This window comes from Ambystoma mexicanum, chromosome 4q, assembly GCF_040938575.1.
Source record: "Ambystoma mexicanum isolate Mex_15411 chromosome 4q, UKY_AmexF1_1, whole genome shotgun sequence".
Classification (NCBI taxonomy): domain Eukaryota; kingdom Metazoa; phylum Chordata; class Amphibia; order Caudata; family Ambystomatidae; genus Ambystoma; species Ambystoma mexicanum.
The window spans coordinates 960,973,227-960,991,985 of NC_090928.1; the positions used below are offsets into that span (position 1 = coordinate 960,973,227).

The 18,759-nt window shown below is 44.1% G+C and overlaps 1 protein-coding gene across 1 annotated transcript in view; it reads right to left on the minus strand.

The window, feature by feature from the left end:
- KCNH1 (potassium voltage-gated channel subfamily H member 1) overlaps positions 1 to 18,759 on the minus strand; it is a 2,382,450-nt gene that overhangs the window by 876,099 nt on the left and 1,487,592 nt on the right. The window contains exon 11 of the mRNA XM_069608514.1: positions 3,055 to 3,251. Within this exon, the coding sequence (XP_069464615.1) occupies positions 3,055 to 3,251 (197 nt within the window). The remainder of the gene's footprint in view (positions 1 to 3,054; positions 3,252 to 18,759) is intronic.

Genomic DNA, 18,759 nt, shown 5'->3' on the forward strand with positions numbered 1-18,759 from the left:
CGGGAATGCTGATGTATAATCAGGCCAGACTAATATTGGCACACCCGATATATTTATAAAAGTAAGAACCGTATCTTCATACAATCTAGAAATGACTTCCTTTATAATCTGTTCTGTAGGCAGCAAACATTTTGATTTTTCCAACTGCATGTCACTCGTTTTCTATGTGCGTGAAACACTCTATGCCATGTTATATTCCCATATCAGAAATCAGCAGCCACTGTTTCAAACATTAATATTTCAATAATGCATCAGTTTATATATATATATATATATATATATATATATATATATATATATCGAGGCCGATTCATGGAATTTCGCGCAGAAATCACGCAAGGGCTGCGTGCCGAGAAGGACACTGCGCAAGCCTGTGTGCAGAAAGAAAAATGCGCACAACGCGAATTCATGGAATTGTTCATGTAAAGCAACCGTATTCGCAAGTCACGCCAGGCACGCCCTCGACACACCCAAACGCAAAGCAGGAACCTGTCAGATCAGCTACCTTTGTCCGAATACACACATCCTTCAAACAGTGCGTGGGGTCCCTCGTAAGAAGGCCTGCAACTCGGGGAGCCTGCACGGGGTCCCCCGTAACTGTATCCGGCACCCCGACAACAAGTGTATGAAAATTTGCAACTCAGCAATAACTTGTGAAATGTGTGTGCAAACCCACGTAAAACTTTCCTGTGCTGTGTAACACAGCTTACGTGCACCCCTACGTTACATCGGAACCCTGATTGAGTACACACACCCTGAAATCCAATATGCAATCCCACCTGCGCACTGAATATCCTACGCGCAAATGTACTTACGCCAGCCTTTGGGTGGCAGATCCTATGAAATTTCCCAGCCGAGACGTAGCGCGATCGATTCCATGAATACGTCTCTTGCCATGCAATAGTGGTCATGCGAGGGACTGCCTGCAGACCGTCCCTTGGAACTCCCACTTCTTCGCAAGTTAGTCCCCATTTCTGGTGCTCTGCCCCCTTACCAGCCCTCTGCGCAAGCCAAATCCACCCTCTGCTCGGAGTCTTGTGCATGGCCCTCAACGGCTCGCTCAGGCCTGCCAGGTTGGTGCGAAATCCATGCAAAGTCTTCTCCACTCTAGCCTCAGCTGACCCCATCAAAATAACCTGCGGGGTTCCCCTTGGTTCCTGCGTCTCTCCTACCCTCTACAACATCTTTACCAAGCCCCTATTTGACAAGTTGGATAGACTGGGTGTCTCATATAATAATTACGCAGATGACACCCAGATCCTCATACCCCTGTCGGGCAACTACGACTCAGATACGGCCTTGGTAAACAAAATATATCTCATCATTCAGGCATGGATGGCCACACACGGCCTATGCCTGATTGATGAGAAAACCAAAATCCTTCTCTTCGGATCCAACACCAATCTAAAAAAACTCAGCTTGACCTATAAAGCTTTCATCATTGATGGCAACACCATTACAGTAGCCAAAACAGTGAAAACGCTAGGCTTTCACCTAGATGCAACCATGTCACTAAAACAACAAGTTAACTCACTAGCATCCTCTACCGCCTACACATGCAATCTAATCAGGGCAAGCAGAGCCTTCCTCACCCAAGCTAGCTGCACCATCATCGCCAATGCCCTAATACTCTCCAGACTTGACTATTGTAACACCATGTACCTAGGAGCCAATAAATACATAACCGACAAACTACAGACACTGCAAAATAACGCACTCAGAACAGCCTTTAACCTACCATCCAAGGAACACATCTCCAACAAAAGGAGAGAACACAAATGGCTCAAAATCTCTGACCGCATCTCTCTCAAAACGGCATCATTCACCTTCAAATGTTTAAACAATGCAGCCCCCCTATCTCGCAGCCAGAATAGCAAAAAAAAACTCCACCCGCCCCACCAGATCGATTAACTCTTACTGCCAGCAAGTACCCAAATTCAGACAAAAGAAAACCGGCGGCAATAGCTTCCCTGTCTTGGCAGCCCAACGCTGGAACGCCCTCCCACTCAACATCAGAATAGACCAATCCTACCATAGCTTCAGGCGAAACACCCTCACCTGGCTAAGGTCCAATGATCCCCATGACTAACCCTGCCCTCCCACACGCTCATGCCTCTGCTCTAACCTGACTGATTCTATGTACAGAATTAAAATGTATATATGTAAATATGCAACTTCAACCGAACTGCCTCCATGCACAGCATCAAATATGTAAATCTGTAAGCAAGTTATTATCTATATGTCGATTCTTACTCAAATGTGCCTTCCAGTAACTACGTTTTTATGTAATCTTACCTTCCTGCTCTATGTTGCGCCCTGTTACCGCTGGGTTTTGCGCGCTATACTAAATAAATAAACAAACAAACAAAAAAACAAATCCAGGAAAATTGCTGCACATTAGATTCCATGAATCGACAGAGTTGTGCATGCAGATTGGGGGCAAGTAGCCTATTTTCTGCACAATTAATTCCATGAATCAGCCCCTTAATGCCTCACTCTGCCATGTCCTATATTAACTTGCTCGGCTTGCATTTCAATGTGTTGCTTCAATCATAAGGCAGCTGTCACCAACATACCCTTCTATTCACAAGTGGCCAACATATCACACACGTTAGCTAGGAAAACATGTGCATGTCTCCCCTGCAAAACACGTGAAAGTAGTTTTTCAGGCACAATCATACTGTCAAACCTATGAGCTTGTCTTGCCCAGCTGTTAGTTTTCCAATGACCTCAAAATCTACCTAGCACTCAAATAGCCTCGGTTGCACAGAAAATGTGGGTTTGTGCAATAAAGCAGCCACCGTGGCTACACAGTTCCATAACATAGCAGCTTCAGAGCAAAGCACTGGCCCTTTGTGGGTTCTCTTACGCAACTGTACACAACTAAAGTCATCAGCTACACATAGCACTCAAAAATTGCTTTAACAAGCAAAATCCTCTGACAAAAACTGCATTCAAACGTATAATTCTTAAAGGAACTCCCCAAAACATCAAGAGTCACACAATTTCAACTAGCCATCGCTATTCTTCTGACAGCGAGCCGTATGGCCTTACCCTTTTTCTCAAGTTGTAGGTTAGGATCAGGTTCCTGGAGAAGGAGTGTGAGAAGGCAGTGTAGAACTCCAGAACTTTCTGTAAGGCATCCCTTTTAATGACATGAAGATCACAGTATGTGAGGGCTCTCACGTTGGCACACGACTGGGCAAGAGTTGTTTCTTTCCAGAACACATCCCCAAACACATCGCCTTTACCTAAAGACAAAAAAGCAGATGAATTTAATGCAATTTTTCAAAATGTAAATTGTGTTAAAACATTATAGTTACAAAATCTTCAAACACATTGAACATATTCAAAGTCACTAGAGACAAAAGACTACCTTCTGCTTTGTGTGTTTTAGCTATAGCGGAAGATAGTCTTTCTACTCTGTCAATATTATAGCAATTGCTCATGACTCAAAATGGTGCTAGTGATATCCCCTATGCTTCTGCTGTTAAGTGCACTACTGTGCATAGCCCCTATACTAGATATATGGTGTGGGTCTATTTGACCTAAAACATTTGACCTAATCATATTTGATCAAATTTATTTGACCTTTTTTCGGTCTAAAATGTCCCCAAACCCACTTCCCCTCAACCTAATACATACCCTTACCCACCCCCATATATAAACCCCCTATATAAATATATTTAATTAAATTTGACAAAAACAAAAGGTACAAAATTCGATCAAATCTTTTAGGTCAAATGTTTTTTGATCAATTATACTAATACCAGATATACAGCATCGGTGGGGGCTAGAGGGGGTTTATTTAAACATTACAATTAAAAATTCAACATTGTAGTGCCCTGTGGAGATCTGTATACTCTGGCTACATTTTTTAAACCATTTTGTTAAAAACTAAGTAGAAAAACACTTCCTTTTGCCTTGTTGTAACAAATATTTGTCAACAAAAGTATTTTTTATATTAACACACGTGTTAGGTATATTCTGTCGCCTTCTCTCGTTTGACATGCAACATATGCACTTTCTCCACCCCCCTTCCTTTTCCCTACCCATATTCGATGTGTTTTTTTTTTTTGCTTATTCACACTCCTGTTCCATTCCCTATGTCCTGCAAGACGCCTCTTGGTTACTACTCCCAAACAGCAATTTTCTGTGTTATGGGTGAACAAAGAGAATTATTCACGACTATAATGTTCCGAATGACTGAACATTGCATGCTGGTTTTTTTTTTTGCATTAAAGAGGAATGGAGCAGATGTTGTTTGCGCAGGCACACTTTGTCATTGCTACCTTTTAAACTATAGACCTATTTGTTCATTTTCCGATTGTTCGTTATTGTCTTTTTCAATTGTTTCATTTTGAAATGCTATTTATTTTGCTTACACATCCATATTTATCATTTATTTAAAAATAATTTGGTGAAACGGCATGTTTCTGCAAGTATCACCATCAGATTCCCGACAGATGCATAAGGCAGGGCCAGGCAATCAACTCAGATTTGTACATGGGTGGCTCCTGACTATGGGCAAGTGTTCCACCTAGGCTTTCAGAGTCAAATGTGATGTACAACGAGAGAGACGCTCGAGTTGGCTGTGATGCGATCACTCATGTCAAGTTGTATGTACTATATCGGTGTGTGTCAATCCACTCCCGGATTTCGGAGGCAAGGTAGGGTCCTTTCCTCTAAGTGGTCCATCACTTCCTGTTTCAGCGTGGCCTGCATGTGGGCAGGCAGGATGCAGGCTGTAGGCTGCTATAATGCACCTCAAAGAGCACCAAGAAGAAGGACCTGCTGAGCGTTTGGACATGGGAAAGTGGCTGCAGCCAGGTGTGTGGGTGTGTGACATCACTGCAATGGAATATGACTTTCACATTTCACTGTGGTGGTGGTGGCATATCAGGGAGTTATGAATTCCTAAGTGTTGCATAGATGCTGAATCGGTTCAATGAAAACCATGAACAACAATGTGATTTCTGCCTCTATGCCTGCATCAAAAAGTTATGCCTTCAAAGTAACCAAACTCACTGGCAAATCAATTTTCAAACCAGTATCTTTACATTCCTTTTTATGGAAGGTTTTTTCAGGAAAAGGAAATGTAAGAATATTTTGTAGGTCACAATTCAGAATATCTAACAAACTGGTTTGGATGTAGTATATTAAGACAATTCACTTAGTGGCAGATCAATAAAAGAGAAAATGGTACACTTAGTGTAGAAATGTCCATGTCATATCATTGCGGGCAGATATAAGAAAAGGAATACACATATCTGTACAGGAGGCATACAGGACCCCCTGCATGGAAATGGAGTTTAAATATTGAATTGGTTAATATTGATTGATATATATATTTTTTTTTAATACAAAGAGAAAGTCTCAGATGGCTTGGAAAATCATTACAATTTTGAATACCGATCTTCCAAATCGAAATCAATGTACTTCCAATTTCTCTTCAAGTACCAGAAACATCCCCGGATTGGGTATAACCGTGTTACGTAAAGAGAACGACGCATCTCTAGGAAAACATTAAATCAATATCCCCTGCAATAAGGATGATAAACAATGCAGGGTCGTGCAGTATTATTGTATTGTACTTATCATTTATGTAGTGCAAAGTAAGATTAGAATGTGTGTGTGCATTTGGCCAAATAAGGCTTAGCAGGGCTGGCCAAGTTCCAGTAGAGAGCAACCCATGAGGTCAGTCAAGTGGATAGGTGCTGAGAGGAGTCAGAAGATGGCATCAGTGCTAGAGACTTATTATGTGTTCCGCGTGCCAAAACTTGTGATAAGTCTATGCTGCATACTCATGTCAGAGGTGTTGAGGTGTAATATGGCATAAGTAGGCAGTAAATGATGTGACCAGCGCAATCCCATTTTGTCATAGTCCTTGCTGCATTCTGATGTGCGCGGGTAGCGATGCCTGCGGCCAGGGTCCACCAGAGTGGTGTGTTGTACGTACTTCGCAGATTCGGTGGTGATTCACAGCATGTGCGCTCGATCAGGTAGTGGCTTCCTCTGTTGATTTGTGAGGCTCTTGCAGTGAGTACCTCAACAAGGGACCCTAAAACCTATCTTTTCTATTCAAACTAAATCTTCAATGCATATGTGCAAATAACCAAATGTACCACATATTAGGTAGCCTAGGTCCCTTATACTGCACAGGCCCTTCTTAATATCATACATTAATAAAGGCATCTACAAGGATGAAAACGATGCTTAACAACTTTGCTCATATTAAAAGTCGCCTCTCAATTCAGACACAAAGTCCACTCATCTTCACAATTGAGTATACAAATAGAATTAAAGTAGGTACAATAGCAACATATTCCAGCCAAAACGTGCCATTCTGTAAGCCAGCGAAGCCCCTCAACGTCCCCCCTGTGTGCTGAGCACCCACTGCAAAAGCCTGTGCGTAAACCTCCGGGCATAGAGAATCAGGCAGCACCCATTCAGTCTTTCATCCTTGTAAGGGTACCATTTGCCGGGTGCCGCATTTAGTTAAACAATTTAACAATTACATTTTCACTGTAAAGTACGATTAATCGCATATAGAATAGACATATCTGTCGATGGCGAACCCTTTTCTAATGTGAGAAAAGTTATCAACAGACACCAAAATCCACATGGCTGACCTACCATATAAAGGTGCTCCCTTCCCAAAAAAACTGCTCTTCTTAACAGCAGGCACATTTTTAATGGGACCAATAAGTCATAACAATTTACTAACCATTAGTAGCAATATATTGCTGGGATTTAGGGCCTCATTAGGGCATGGCTGCCTCCATACCGGGTTCCAGTAGTGGGTTCCTTCAATGAGGACTTACCGGGCTATTCCAACCTTGAAGGACCCGGTAAATCCTCATCGGAAAAATCCACCCCCATTCCCATTTGAGCCCCCATAGGGCTTAATGGGAATGGGGAAGGAGCTAATAACGGCGCTGTTAATAACGGGCCCTTTATTAGCTCCCTGGTCCCCTCACGGGACCCACTAAGGATGCCGGGTCCCGCAAAGGGAACCTCATAATAGGGCGTCCCGTAATGAAGGGTGCCGGTCGCGTACTGGCACCCTTCATAACGCGAGCGCCTTTCTCGTAATGAGGACCTTAGACATGTCTGGAATTCTACAAATGAGTGTATGCTCAGTACAAGAGTTGGTGCTTAAAACGGCACACACATTTCCAGCGAAATAGTCTCGAGAACATTGCTCAGGTGCAACGTGCTCGCCTTGGAAGAAAGACGACACGTACCACCACAGGTTCGATCCCTGGGTCCGCGCTTAGAAACCTCTGGCTATTATGCACATTATAAATAACATATCATAACTGGGAAACCGCAGTGGTACCAGATCCATCCTTCAATGGTACCAAATCCATCCTGTCGCGAGCCATACATTCAGTGACATAATGAAAAAAGGATAGTGATGGGTGCAGCAGAGCACGCAGACAGAGATTCATGTCCTACATCTAGAGTCTAGGAGAGGATTTTAGAGGTTCACGCTGAGTGGGCTGGAAAGAGATCTGCACACTGCCGCTCTGATTATTTGAAGATGCTTTTCTTCTTGCGAGTTGTTCTGTTTACATATGTTTATGAATCTAATCAGTTTGATGGAATCAATGACCCTAATCAGCCAGTGTTGCTGTTTACATGCTCATTAGAGAAGATTGCATTGATATTAATATATCAAGTACACTGCTGAGAATTAGTGTCACTCAGTTCCAAGGCTAATTGGCTTCATTTAGTTAGTTTTGCCAGCAGTGAGTCCAAGTAACGGCATGTTTGGTCTTTCGCGATTTGTCTGCAGATGCAGTGCATTGGTTTAGGAAAAGTAGCGGCAGAGTGCATAGGGTTCGTGGGAGAGGCACAGACAGCATAACTCCTCAACCCCGACTCCCAGCCCTCCCAGGTGTTCTTCCTGCCCTTCCCGCTTTGCCAGGCTCACAGCCAAAAGACAGAACTGGTCAGAGATGGCAGCAACATGTAGAGGAGCAGCTGTATACCTCTGCAGGAGACCCTGCAGCCCTTCCTCCCATCTGTTGGAGAAATGAGACCATGCCATGTTTGTCACAAGCCATTGTGCCAATACCGCAGCGTGTGTTCGAAATAAGATACCAGTTGAGACAACCCTACCGACTGTATCCTCGAAGTGATGACAACGTAAGGGAGGAACTCCCTGAAACAATATGAGAAGGAGCAAAGAAAAGAAGACAGTGACATCACGAAAAGTATACTGGCTGAACAGAATATATAGATCCCAAAGAAACTAATGACGGAGTAAAGAATCAAGGACACTTTTAAATGCAAAAGAAGACGATTACACATGCACTAAGTGCCCCAGAAAATCACTGTTCAATGAATGTACAGATGCTCAAACGCAAGGTAGACTAAGTCATCATAAAACCTGGCTATACATAGTGAATATAATGCAGGCAAAGCTACCATTATATAGTGGCTGGACATCGATATCATGAATTTAGTAAGCCAGAAACCATGAAGAGAGAAAGGAAAACTATGTTGCAGCAAGAATAAGCAGAATCATGGAGCTGCATGGCAATGCTGCCTGGCCTGGAGTCAACACTGAAGCAGCCAAGGTCGGCTATCAATTCTGGAAAGGAGCAAACATGCGGAGGATGAATCTTCCCTTGTTAAGGTGCAAAGGAAGAACATCAAGGGTGCCAAGTTTAATTCATTTAGAGCATTCAAAACCTGTAAAATGGACCAAAACGTGGTATCCCGTCACGTGAGCCAATTATGAAAATAGAGTTCGAACTTGGAGTCCCAGACATGATGAATGCTCTTACTCCCGTGCATTCTCAGAGGCAAGGATACTTTGCGAGGCCAAGTACAAAGACAATCTTCATGGCAGAAGGCATGAGCCATAAGAGATGCTGGTCTTATTCGGGTGGTGAGGTACTGTCATGCCCCATCTCCTTGCACCTGGGTCTGGGCTTACGTGCTGCTAAGTGAACCGACTGTTCCAGCCATGGCACACGCATGCCAACCAATTGTATAAGTCCATATAATGAAGGACCTTATAGTTTGAAGACCAATGAGAAAATGTGTATTTAATGTTTCTGAAGATGGCATGTTTTAGAGGTAGGCATATGTTGCCCACCTGATAGTGGACAACCAATCACAATCCTAGCTCCTATGGAAAGTATACTTAGATGTTCCCCTTAGCCAATCATGACCCTTGATAGATTTTTCATTAATGCCACGTAGTATCATGTCAGTAGCAATCCCATTAGACACTGTCATACCCCATTTCATCCCCGTTGCCTAGAGGTTTTTGTCAGGCTCTATTATTGTAAACCAACAGCCATGGGTAACCCTCCTAAGCGAAGGTCTCCTCTGGTCTCTTTTAGTGCAAAGGTCACATTCCAACATTTGTCTGTCTCTACTGGTGCCTGTGATTTTTCCATCAGCAGGTTTTTGTCTTCTTTCTTTCCCTGTACCTGGTCTTCATCAGATAATGAGATTTAAGGGATAGAATAGGAGAGGAGAAAGAACACAGACACAGTGAAGGGCCTAAACAATTCTTTATTAAAGTGTGTGCACTTTGACTGTGGTTTATGAACACTGTATTAAAATCTTTATACACCCATTTCAATGTATATTTATGTTTCTTAAGTCTTCGGCATGATAATCGCAAGGCTTTTCTTCATTCCCGGGCACCAATAACCCTCACCTCATATCTAATGTATGCAAATGTTTTAATGCATATTTATGGGTTCTACCTTTTCTCAATATAAATATTAGCTGCTCCAAATGTCTTGTCATATTATTTATACCATAGATAATGCTATACTCTAACTGTATACACAAATGGTACTATACCCCATCCATGTGCACAGGGCTGGACTGCCCCACCGGGACACCGGGACATCCCCCGGTAGGCCTTGGGTCAAAGGGCCTCTTTTCACAGAACTCGGAAGGATACATATAAAGAATGATAACAACGATCCGACTGGGTCGTTCGCATGGAACTGGCTGCGGGTGCTGTGCATGTCTTTTCTTCAGCCCCCTCCAGGACTGACGAGCCAGACTGCATCTGCGCATGAGGCCAGGAACTGCACATGCCCTGCCTTGCAGCCTGTCTCTGCACAGTGCACACATGCGCAGCAGCCAGGCAAGTGACAGGGGCAGGCTGCGAGTGACCTGGCTGGCTGGCTGCTCTGCTCCGACCAGTGAGCTAGGCAGGCCATGCTGGGGAGGATTGCTGAACTGCGTCTGCGAGGGAGGTATGCTGGTGGCTACGAACATGGCGTGTGCGCAGGAGGTCAGGGGCTGCCCTGAGCAGGGCTTTGCAAGCACGGGCACTGTGTTTACCCCTTTCTCATCTCTCCTCTCTCCCTTGTGCTAATAACATCGCCCTCTCACCGCCTACCTGGTAAGCACCACCCCGAAAATATTCATTGGGGAGAACTTGCCGTTGTCTTTGGTGTGCGGGAGTTGCTGGGCCAGGATTGGCGGCAAATTGCAGGGTGCTGAGTCTATTGTTGGGAGCATCTAGAACACCCGAGTATCCGGGGTGAAGTTCCTTCCTTGCTTCCTTCCTTCCTTCCTTGCTCCCTTCCTTGATTCCTTCCTTGCTTCCTCCCTTCCCTGCTTCCTCCCGTCCTTGCTTCCCCCTTCCTTGCTTCCTTGTTTCCTTCCTTCCCTGCTTCCTTCCTTCCTTCCTTGCTCCCTTCCCTGCTTCCTTCCTTCCTTGCTTCCCTGCTTCCTTCCTTTACTGCTTCCTTCCTTCCTTCTTTCCTTCTTTCCTTCCCTGCTTCCTTGCGTCCTCCTTTCCTTGCTTCCTTGCTTGCTTCCTTGCTTCCCCCTTCCTTGCGTCCCTCTTCCTTGCTCCCTTGCTTCCTTCCTTCCTTGCTTCCTTCTTTCCTTGCTTCCTTCCTGCTTCCTTCCTTGCTTCCTTCCTTGCTTCTTCCTTCCTTCCTTCTTTCCTTCCTTCCTTCCTTGCTCCCTTCCTTCCCTGCTTCCTTGCGTCCTCCTTTCCTTGCTCCCTCCGTCCTTGCTTTCTTGCTCCCTTCCTTGCTTCCTTCCCTGCTTCCATGTATCCTCCCTCCCTCCCTCCCTTCCTTCCTTCCTTCCTTCCTTCCTTCCTTCCTTCCTTCCTTCCTTCCTTCCTTCCTTCCTTCCTTCCTTCCTTCCTTCCTTCCTTCCTTCCTTCCTTCCTTCCTTCCTTCCTTCCTTCCTTCCCTTCTTTCTTTCCTTCTCTCATTCCTGAAGTGTATTTCTCCCCTCCTTTTATTCCTTCTATAGTCCTTTGTTTGCTTGTTTTTTTCTTTCTTAGTTAATTTCTTTTTATTTCTCACACACTTCCTCTTTCTGCCTTTACTTCTTCTCTCTTCCTTTCTTTCTTGTTTCTCTCTTTTGTCTATTTTTTCTTCCTTCCCTTCTTTCTAAATATTGGTCGGAATCCATGTGTCACTGTGTTTCTTGCATGGCATGACCTTTATATTTTACACATGTGTTTCAAATAAAAGTTAATGTCATTTTTATTTAAAGTAGTATTAATCTTTGCAGGCAGTGTGTACTCCTCTGGGTGCCATTATACATCTGGGAGACTTTCATTTCAGCTTGACAATTAATTGGGGTTCAGGAATGGGGTGGAGGGACCCTCACAATAAACCTGAGCAAACCCACCAGCAAATCTAAGTGTTGGGGGGCTTGGAGGAAGTGGGCCTGGTCTTGGCCGGGAACTCAAGCGCAATAGATTCTGGAATCCTGGAGTTTTGACATAGTGACCTAATGACATTGCTATGCAGAGCGCATCATGTAGAAGTGTGGCCTAATGTTCACATGTACACCATGTACTTCATTGCAAGTATCTGTGGCCCACGTGGCCGGAGCAAGGTGTGACTCTGCACCATTGCTCCGATTGCGCTGCTTGTAGAATACGGAGCAAGTTCAGTGTACGCCGGTGCCACAGACGTGAGCAACCTTAGCACAGACAGGTGGAAAATGCGGGTACGTGGTTGCCCATATACCACATATGCATTGCAAGTGCAACATGCGTTTAACATATGCACATACTGAGTGCGCATAAAAAACACACAACTGTAAATACGCATGCTAGGTTGGAAACAAGAACAATGCGCATTGGCAGAGCCAACAGTTTGGGCTTTTTTAGGCTGAATCTGTTCCTTGTGCCCAGGGCTGGACTGGCCTATACGTAACTCTGGAAATTTTCTGGTAGCCCTCTGCACCCTGTGCCTCTTTTGTGTGGTATTTCCAAATGTTCCCATAGGAAAAGGGTTGGGCTTGCTTAAAAATGTGTAATATTTGAAAATAATTTCCAGGGCCTCTTTTGATTACCAGTCCACCCCTGCATGTGCACTTCTTGATTTAAATCCAATCAATTACTTGTGTCTGTTTACTTACTGCTTCACTGGCATGATAACCGCAAAGCTTTTGATATTCTTTTTTTTCTGGTTGCCATTTTGAAAAAGTACCTATGCTCCTAGCTTGTGACTGACATGAAGGACAGACTATAAAGCCATCCAAAAGAGAAACACACCATATGAACATTGGGCAGGTTGCTACTCACCCCTTCCCCCGGGCTCTCACCTTCATCCCATTACCATTTCCCCTTTCTCTCTAGTGCATATACCTTTAAATAATAACACTGGCAGCTGCCCTACAATATTGGCAAAAGTCTCAATGTTTTAGTCATTGCCTATTTACAGCAATTCAAATAACAGTACCTTTCATAACTTGAGTACTCCACCTTATTTCTTCCTGTGCAATCCCGCTCTGCCGCGGGTGGCTACCACCAGCTCATTAGCATGGCATTCAGGAGCACGGTAGGGCTTTTACTACAAACCCATTTTCCTCTGTGGTTGTGTCACCATTACTTCTAGGGCTAAAGCAGCCCAAATGTCCTCTGTGGCGGCGCTGACGTTGGGTTTAGCGCTAATGGAGCCCAAATTACCTCTGTGGTGGTGCTACAGCTGTTCATCGGCTCCAGCACCCCATTTCCTCTGTGGTAGTGCTCTATGCCCAGGCAGGCGGGCCTGCATCATCAAGTCCTACTCTCAGCTCCACTCAGGGCCCCACCCACATGAGCTGGGCCTACAACGAACATTGAAATCCACCTCTGAGCCCTAGCCCCATCAGATGTTGTAGATGGCCTCTTGGTAATTCTCTTGCTGTACTGCCCCCCATCCTCTGGCCCAACTGAGGGCAGACACCTTGCAAGCCTCTCTTTGATGTAATGTGGAAGCAGACACCTTCACTGTCCGCCCCATCTATCCTAGGGGCGGGTGGTCATATCTCCTCAGGCCACGCCATATTTACTGGGTCCATAGGTGTACATGGCACAGGCTTTGATTCTCTCATGGACGGTCAGGCCTGGTCCCCATCTGGGCTATATGTGACCGAGGCCGCACTGCTTGCCTGGGTTCGCCATGGAGATCCGGGCTCTGGCTCTGGCACTTCTTCACCTAGGCTGCACCCCTCACATGCCCTGGCCCTTAGATTCTTGCAGGACCACCTGGTCTGGCCACAGGGCAGGCCTCAATGCTGAGGCCGCTCTATGCATGCCGGCCCCATATCGGGACTCACACTTCTCCCAGACTGTTCCCGATACGCAACTCGGGGCATCGCACGAAAACGAACAGCAGATGGCATATGCAGCCTGGACATCAGGATCTCTGTTGCCCTAGGGGGCCCACTAGAGGCCTTGCGCCCCATCCCCGAGCAGATGCTTTGCTTCACTGTTTCTCTGCTCTCCCTCTCTTCTTCCAACTGCCACTTTTTTAAGGTCCTTGCTTTTTTTACCTCATCTTCTAGAATCTCCACAAAGGTAAGTTCATTCTTGAAGGCAGAGGAGTCCTGCCCATTGTCCTTAGACCCTATTTTTCCCCAGTGTGGAGAAATTTTAGAACACTCAGGTAAGTCCATAAACCATAGTCAAAGAACATACACGTTAATAAAGAATTGTTTAAACCCTTCACCATTTCTTTGCTTCTTCTCCTTTCCTATTGTATCGCTTAAATCCCTCTATCTATTCCCGTGGATATCCATACGCCAGATGAGGGCTATATCTCATACCCTGATGAAGACCAGATATGGAGGAGGAAGGGAAGGCAAAGACCTGCTAAACGCAATATCTCAGATTTGAAGGAAGGGTTATTGTGACTCGGATGTACAGGAACCCTTGGATTGAGAAAATATTTCACCATAATATTATCAATATTGAGAAAAATGTCATAACCCAACACAGTGAAGTAATAAAAGAAAAGACAAAGCAAGCAAGAGAACAAGACAATTAAATATAAGAATTGTGCATGGTAGGTGTGGAAAAATAATGAAGAGAGAATTAGATGGAATATTGGGTAACTTTAATGGATGAATAGGATCTCAGAGTATGATAATACAAGCTAATTATAACATGTGTTTTTTCTTCTTTCTTACTTTGTCCCAGAATACAACAAAATGAGATTTGATGGTTATATGATGAACTCAAAAGAATGATCATAGGAATATGTAATGTTCAGGTAAAAATGTTAGAATTGTATGCACTATACACTAAGGGCCTGGAAAATGCTCTTTGGATCAGGTCCTTAAATTCTTCCACTAGTTGTAATGCATATGGCATATAAAACAAAGATAATATGGCATTGTTCTCTGACGATTTTGAAATATTTGCAAGAGATAAACTAAAACTATTTATATTAGAGTACACATTATTCAGGAACCCCTGTGAAAATAACAAAAACAAAAACTATGTAGTGATAGAAGAGATGCAGCATTAATGTGACAGGGGGAGAAAATGCAATTAAGACCACAATGTTCAAACGGATATGGCTTGAGTCTCTAAGGTCCAAAGTAAAGGGGCTACCAGTCAATAGTACCTTTTTGCAGTTCTTGGTGGTACAGCCGAACCAAATTAATCTTATTGGCACTTGTGAACATATTGGAAGAGGCCAAAAGGCAGAAACACAATGTGTCGACCATTTCTGGAATTACTGCTTCAAGCAGTTCCATGGCAAAACACACTATGATCCCGGCTTTCTTGGCTCTTAGTGTGCTATGAGTCCTGATCTGCAGGCTAAGTGACAGATGAGTCCTTTTCTCATGCTCCCATTCACAGGGGACGCTGGCACATAATTGCAGGGTCCATCAAAACAAAACAGTGAGGTCCTGAGTACTGCAGTGGCTGTCAGAGAGGCAGGTCTTGTTTGCCAGCAACAGGTCCTCCCTCAATTGTCTCTGGGGATGGGTAGGAGGCAGAGCTTGCCTCTGCCTTGGAACACATGCCTTCACCTCACAACTCTAGCACTCTAGAAAGACTGTTCTCCCAGCAGGGTTCAAATGAAATCTTCGAGGTTTGAAGTCTAGAAGATGATTCAAAGAAGTAGTTGAGACCCCTTCTTTACAAGGTAAATGTCCACTTGTGATTGGCCAAAAGCTAGATTGCTTTAGGGAACCCATTCCCGCTCTTTAAATTAGTGGATCTTGCCCTCCTGAAACCAGCCCAACGTGATTTGTGCTAAAGGAAGTGGAGGGGACAGGAAAGAGAAAGAGAGGCAGAGAGAACCAAGATGGCAGAAGTTTCCCAAACTTGTACAGATCTCCCTTTTGCTACACTAACCTCACCCCCTTCCCTTCTCAATAGAATCAAAGGATTTAAGATATGCAGCCCCCTGGTGTGGGGCTACTCCCTTTGAATGAGTATGCTCCTTTGAGGCCTAGGACCAGGCAAGCTGGCTGCTACATGGCTGTCTCTGGCAGAGGGTGTTCTGCCCTCACAAAGAGATACAAGAGGAGGCATCGCCATTCAGGTACCTGGACAGTCGTTTGACAGGCTCAACCCATCTGGTCTGAATACACATCACCTCACACAGTTGAGCTTGGCACACAGGAGCTGACACATGTGTGATATCAACTTGGATGTGGCTGGAATGATCACAGGTAGTGCCATGCACAATGCCAGTTTACCCTGCCACCATTATGGGCTATTTAGTTTTTGGCACCATAATTTTGGTACAGGGATCCATATCTTAAATGGAGCCCCTCCGCTACAGGGACTTGCTGTCACTGCAGATGGGCAACTGTGACCTCTGAACCTGCTCTGTGCCACTGGTAGTATAGGTGCTCCAAATCAGGATACTGATGCAAACTACACTTCTGAATTGGATTTTATGGAAAGAGAACCTGGACAGCAGATTGCCGGTCAGAGATAGAATTATCAGCATTGTTTTATTATTTAATTGTTAAAAAGTCAGGGTTTTCACAGATGGCAATTCATCGCAATCGAGTTTAAAAATGACATGGAATATATACAAATAGCTTTGAGATCAAATATATTTCTGTGCCCGTTTGTCAGAATGAACTTTTAATCATCCCTAAATTAAAGTTAGTAACATCTATTTTGAAAAACAGAAAAGATAGTCCATGCAAAGTCCATGCAAAACTGATGTTGAGACAGTGAAGCCAATCAAGAGCACACCCTTTGGAATTAGATGCTGCTTCCAATATGGTGAGAAAAACCGAGTCCCTCAAATGAGGACCATAAATCATGTGCTTGCTTGCCTGAGGGGTTGTTGCAGCCTACATTATAATCACACATGACAAGAAGTGAGTTGGAATGTTTTATGATGAGTAAAATGGTAGAGGAGATCTGTAGTGAAATTCTTATTGGTACTAGGTGGACAATATGTTAAAAAAATATGAAACATGTGGCTACTGTTCTTAAGGAGGGCCTTGGTATAAAGAGTATTGCATTCACTGATTGGTGTGCACTCTCTTAGCAAACAATGGATAGAGGACGTCAAAATCAAAACTACTCCACCCTCATGACTCATTGTACGGTTTTATTTAAGTATCTTGTAGCCTTCTGGAATGGCTAGAGACATGGATGGACCTACGTAAGATTGAAACCACTGCTCAGTAATGGCTGAGAAAGATAAATATGTATGTAGTAAACAATTCCAATATTTCTATGGCATGAAATATTGCTGGACATGCATTGATCAGGGCACAGTTTAAAGTGTCTCATTTAACATTGGTCGCTGATGTTCCTATGAAGTAAGGGTGAGGCAAATGCATAGATAGATGCTTGGGTGAGAAAGAGTTAGCACAAGTGGTTTCCATAAGAGGATGGAAATAGGGCAATCAGGAGCCTATAGGTTCAGCAATGTGAGCTATGAGCTCCACTGTAGATGTACGGGAGTGGTGTGTAGAGCATCAATAACTCGAGTGTTTGTTTACAAAGGAGGCAATACTTCCGGTGGAGGAGTTTGCATGATATTGGAAACCAAGGCACGTGTCTGCTAGTTCTGTTGCCCTTTGAACTTCAACTGAAGTTTCTTCTACACCGGGCCAGAGGAACATTAGCAAGGTTATTGTTAGAAAGGTTCCCTGACCAACCCTGATCTTTGGAGGAGGCATTTCTCCAGGCTCTCTCATGTGTCAAAAAACATAAAGGGTGCCTGATAAAGCATTGATCATCCAGGCTAACAAATCTACTATGCTCCAAAAATTATCAAGGCCTATGCGACAGACAGACCAGGCTATGCCAAATACTCAGCCAAATTACTCAAAAAAGTGATTTCACGTTTCTATATCAAATGTTAAAAGCACAAGGGATATATTTTTCTATTTTAAACACTCAATGTGATTACACACAAATAAACCTAGAAAGCAATGAATGCACAGACATAAAAGAAGTCATAGAAAATACTAATACATAGTGACACCTACTCTTACTATTGTGCTTCCTGACAAGGACATGAACAAATTAATTACATCCAAAACATCAAAATACAATTTGAAAAAATCTCGAGGCACAGGAAAACAAACAAAGCTTGTGCAGATATATACAATGGTTGGACATATATTCAGCATATACAGGGAGGCACCCCTCTGTTGGGGGTCCTGACCCACGTTTGAGCTATCATGCTGCAACATTTGGTGCTGTGGGCTCAGAAAATCCAAGATGGCCAAAAAGCCCACATGTGCGCCTGAATCCAGGAGAACCACGCAGTTTGTGCACACTAAAATGGTTGCCTAAACTTGCCACCCACCAGTGCGAGCAGGATGGGCCGGGGTGCCATGAGTGAAATGTGTGCCACAGGAAAAACCGCACTTTAAAATCACCTTTGGTTTCTCTGAATGCCAGCTCAAAATGCCTATTTTCAAACATTGCAACACATCCAAAAATCTCACTGAACACCAGCGGACATCTGGCAGAATGAAGTATGTGTGCATACTAAATCTGGGAAGTTGAAGAGCCCCAAAACAATGTTCATAACAAGACTGGCTGAGCTCTGCAGGTCTGCAGCAGCCTAACTGAAACTGGATTTAAAACTACCAAAAATTGAAAATGTTTAAATTAACTGAGTGACCTACTTTTGAGTGTCACATAGTTTGTCGTTGTTGAAATGTCATAGTTTTGAACTTAGAATCAGCATTCTAGCTGCATATGTAAAAATTGTCTTGACTTAAACTGGGGAACAAAAAGTGACATTTTACCTGAAACCTGGCTTAAGGAAACTGGAATTCTGCCAGACAGCTACCCCCGACAGGAGTGGGGGGTTGCCCAACAAATGCATTCCCAGACCTGGCTGCATTCTGTTGCTCCTGTCAAAAGGAGGTTACCCCTCTCTGATTGAATTACCAAGGGACTGCTAGAGACTAAACAAAGGACCCATGCAGATGGTTTATTGGGGCGGTCGTAAATGGCTTCCTCTTGAACAATGGGCCTTCCAGGGCCCAGGCAGATGGTTTATTGGGGGGACCGTAAAATAGCTTCCT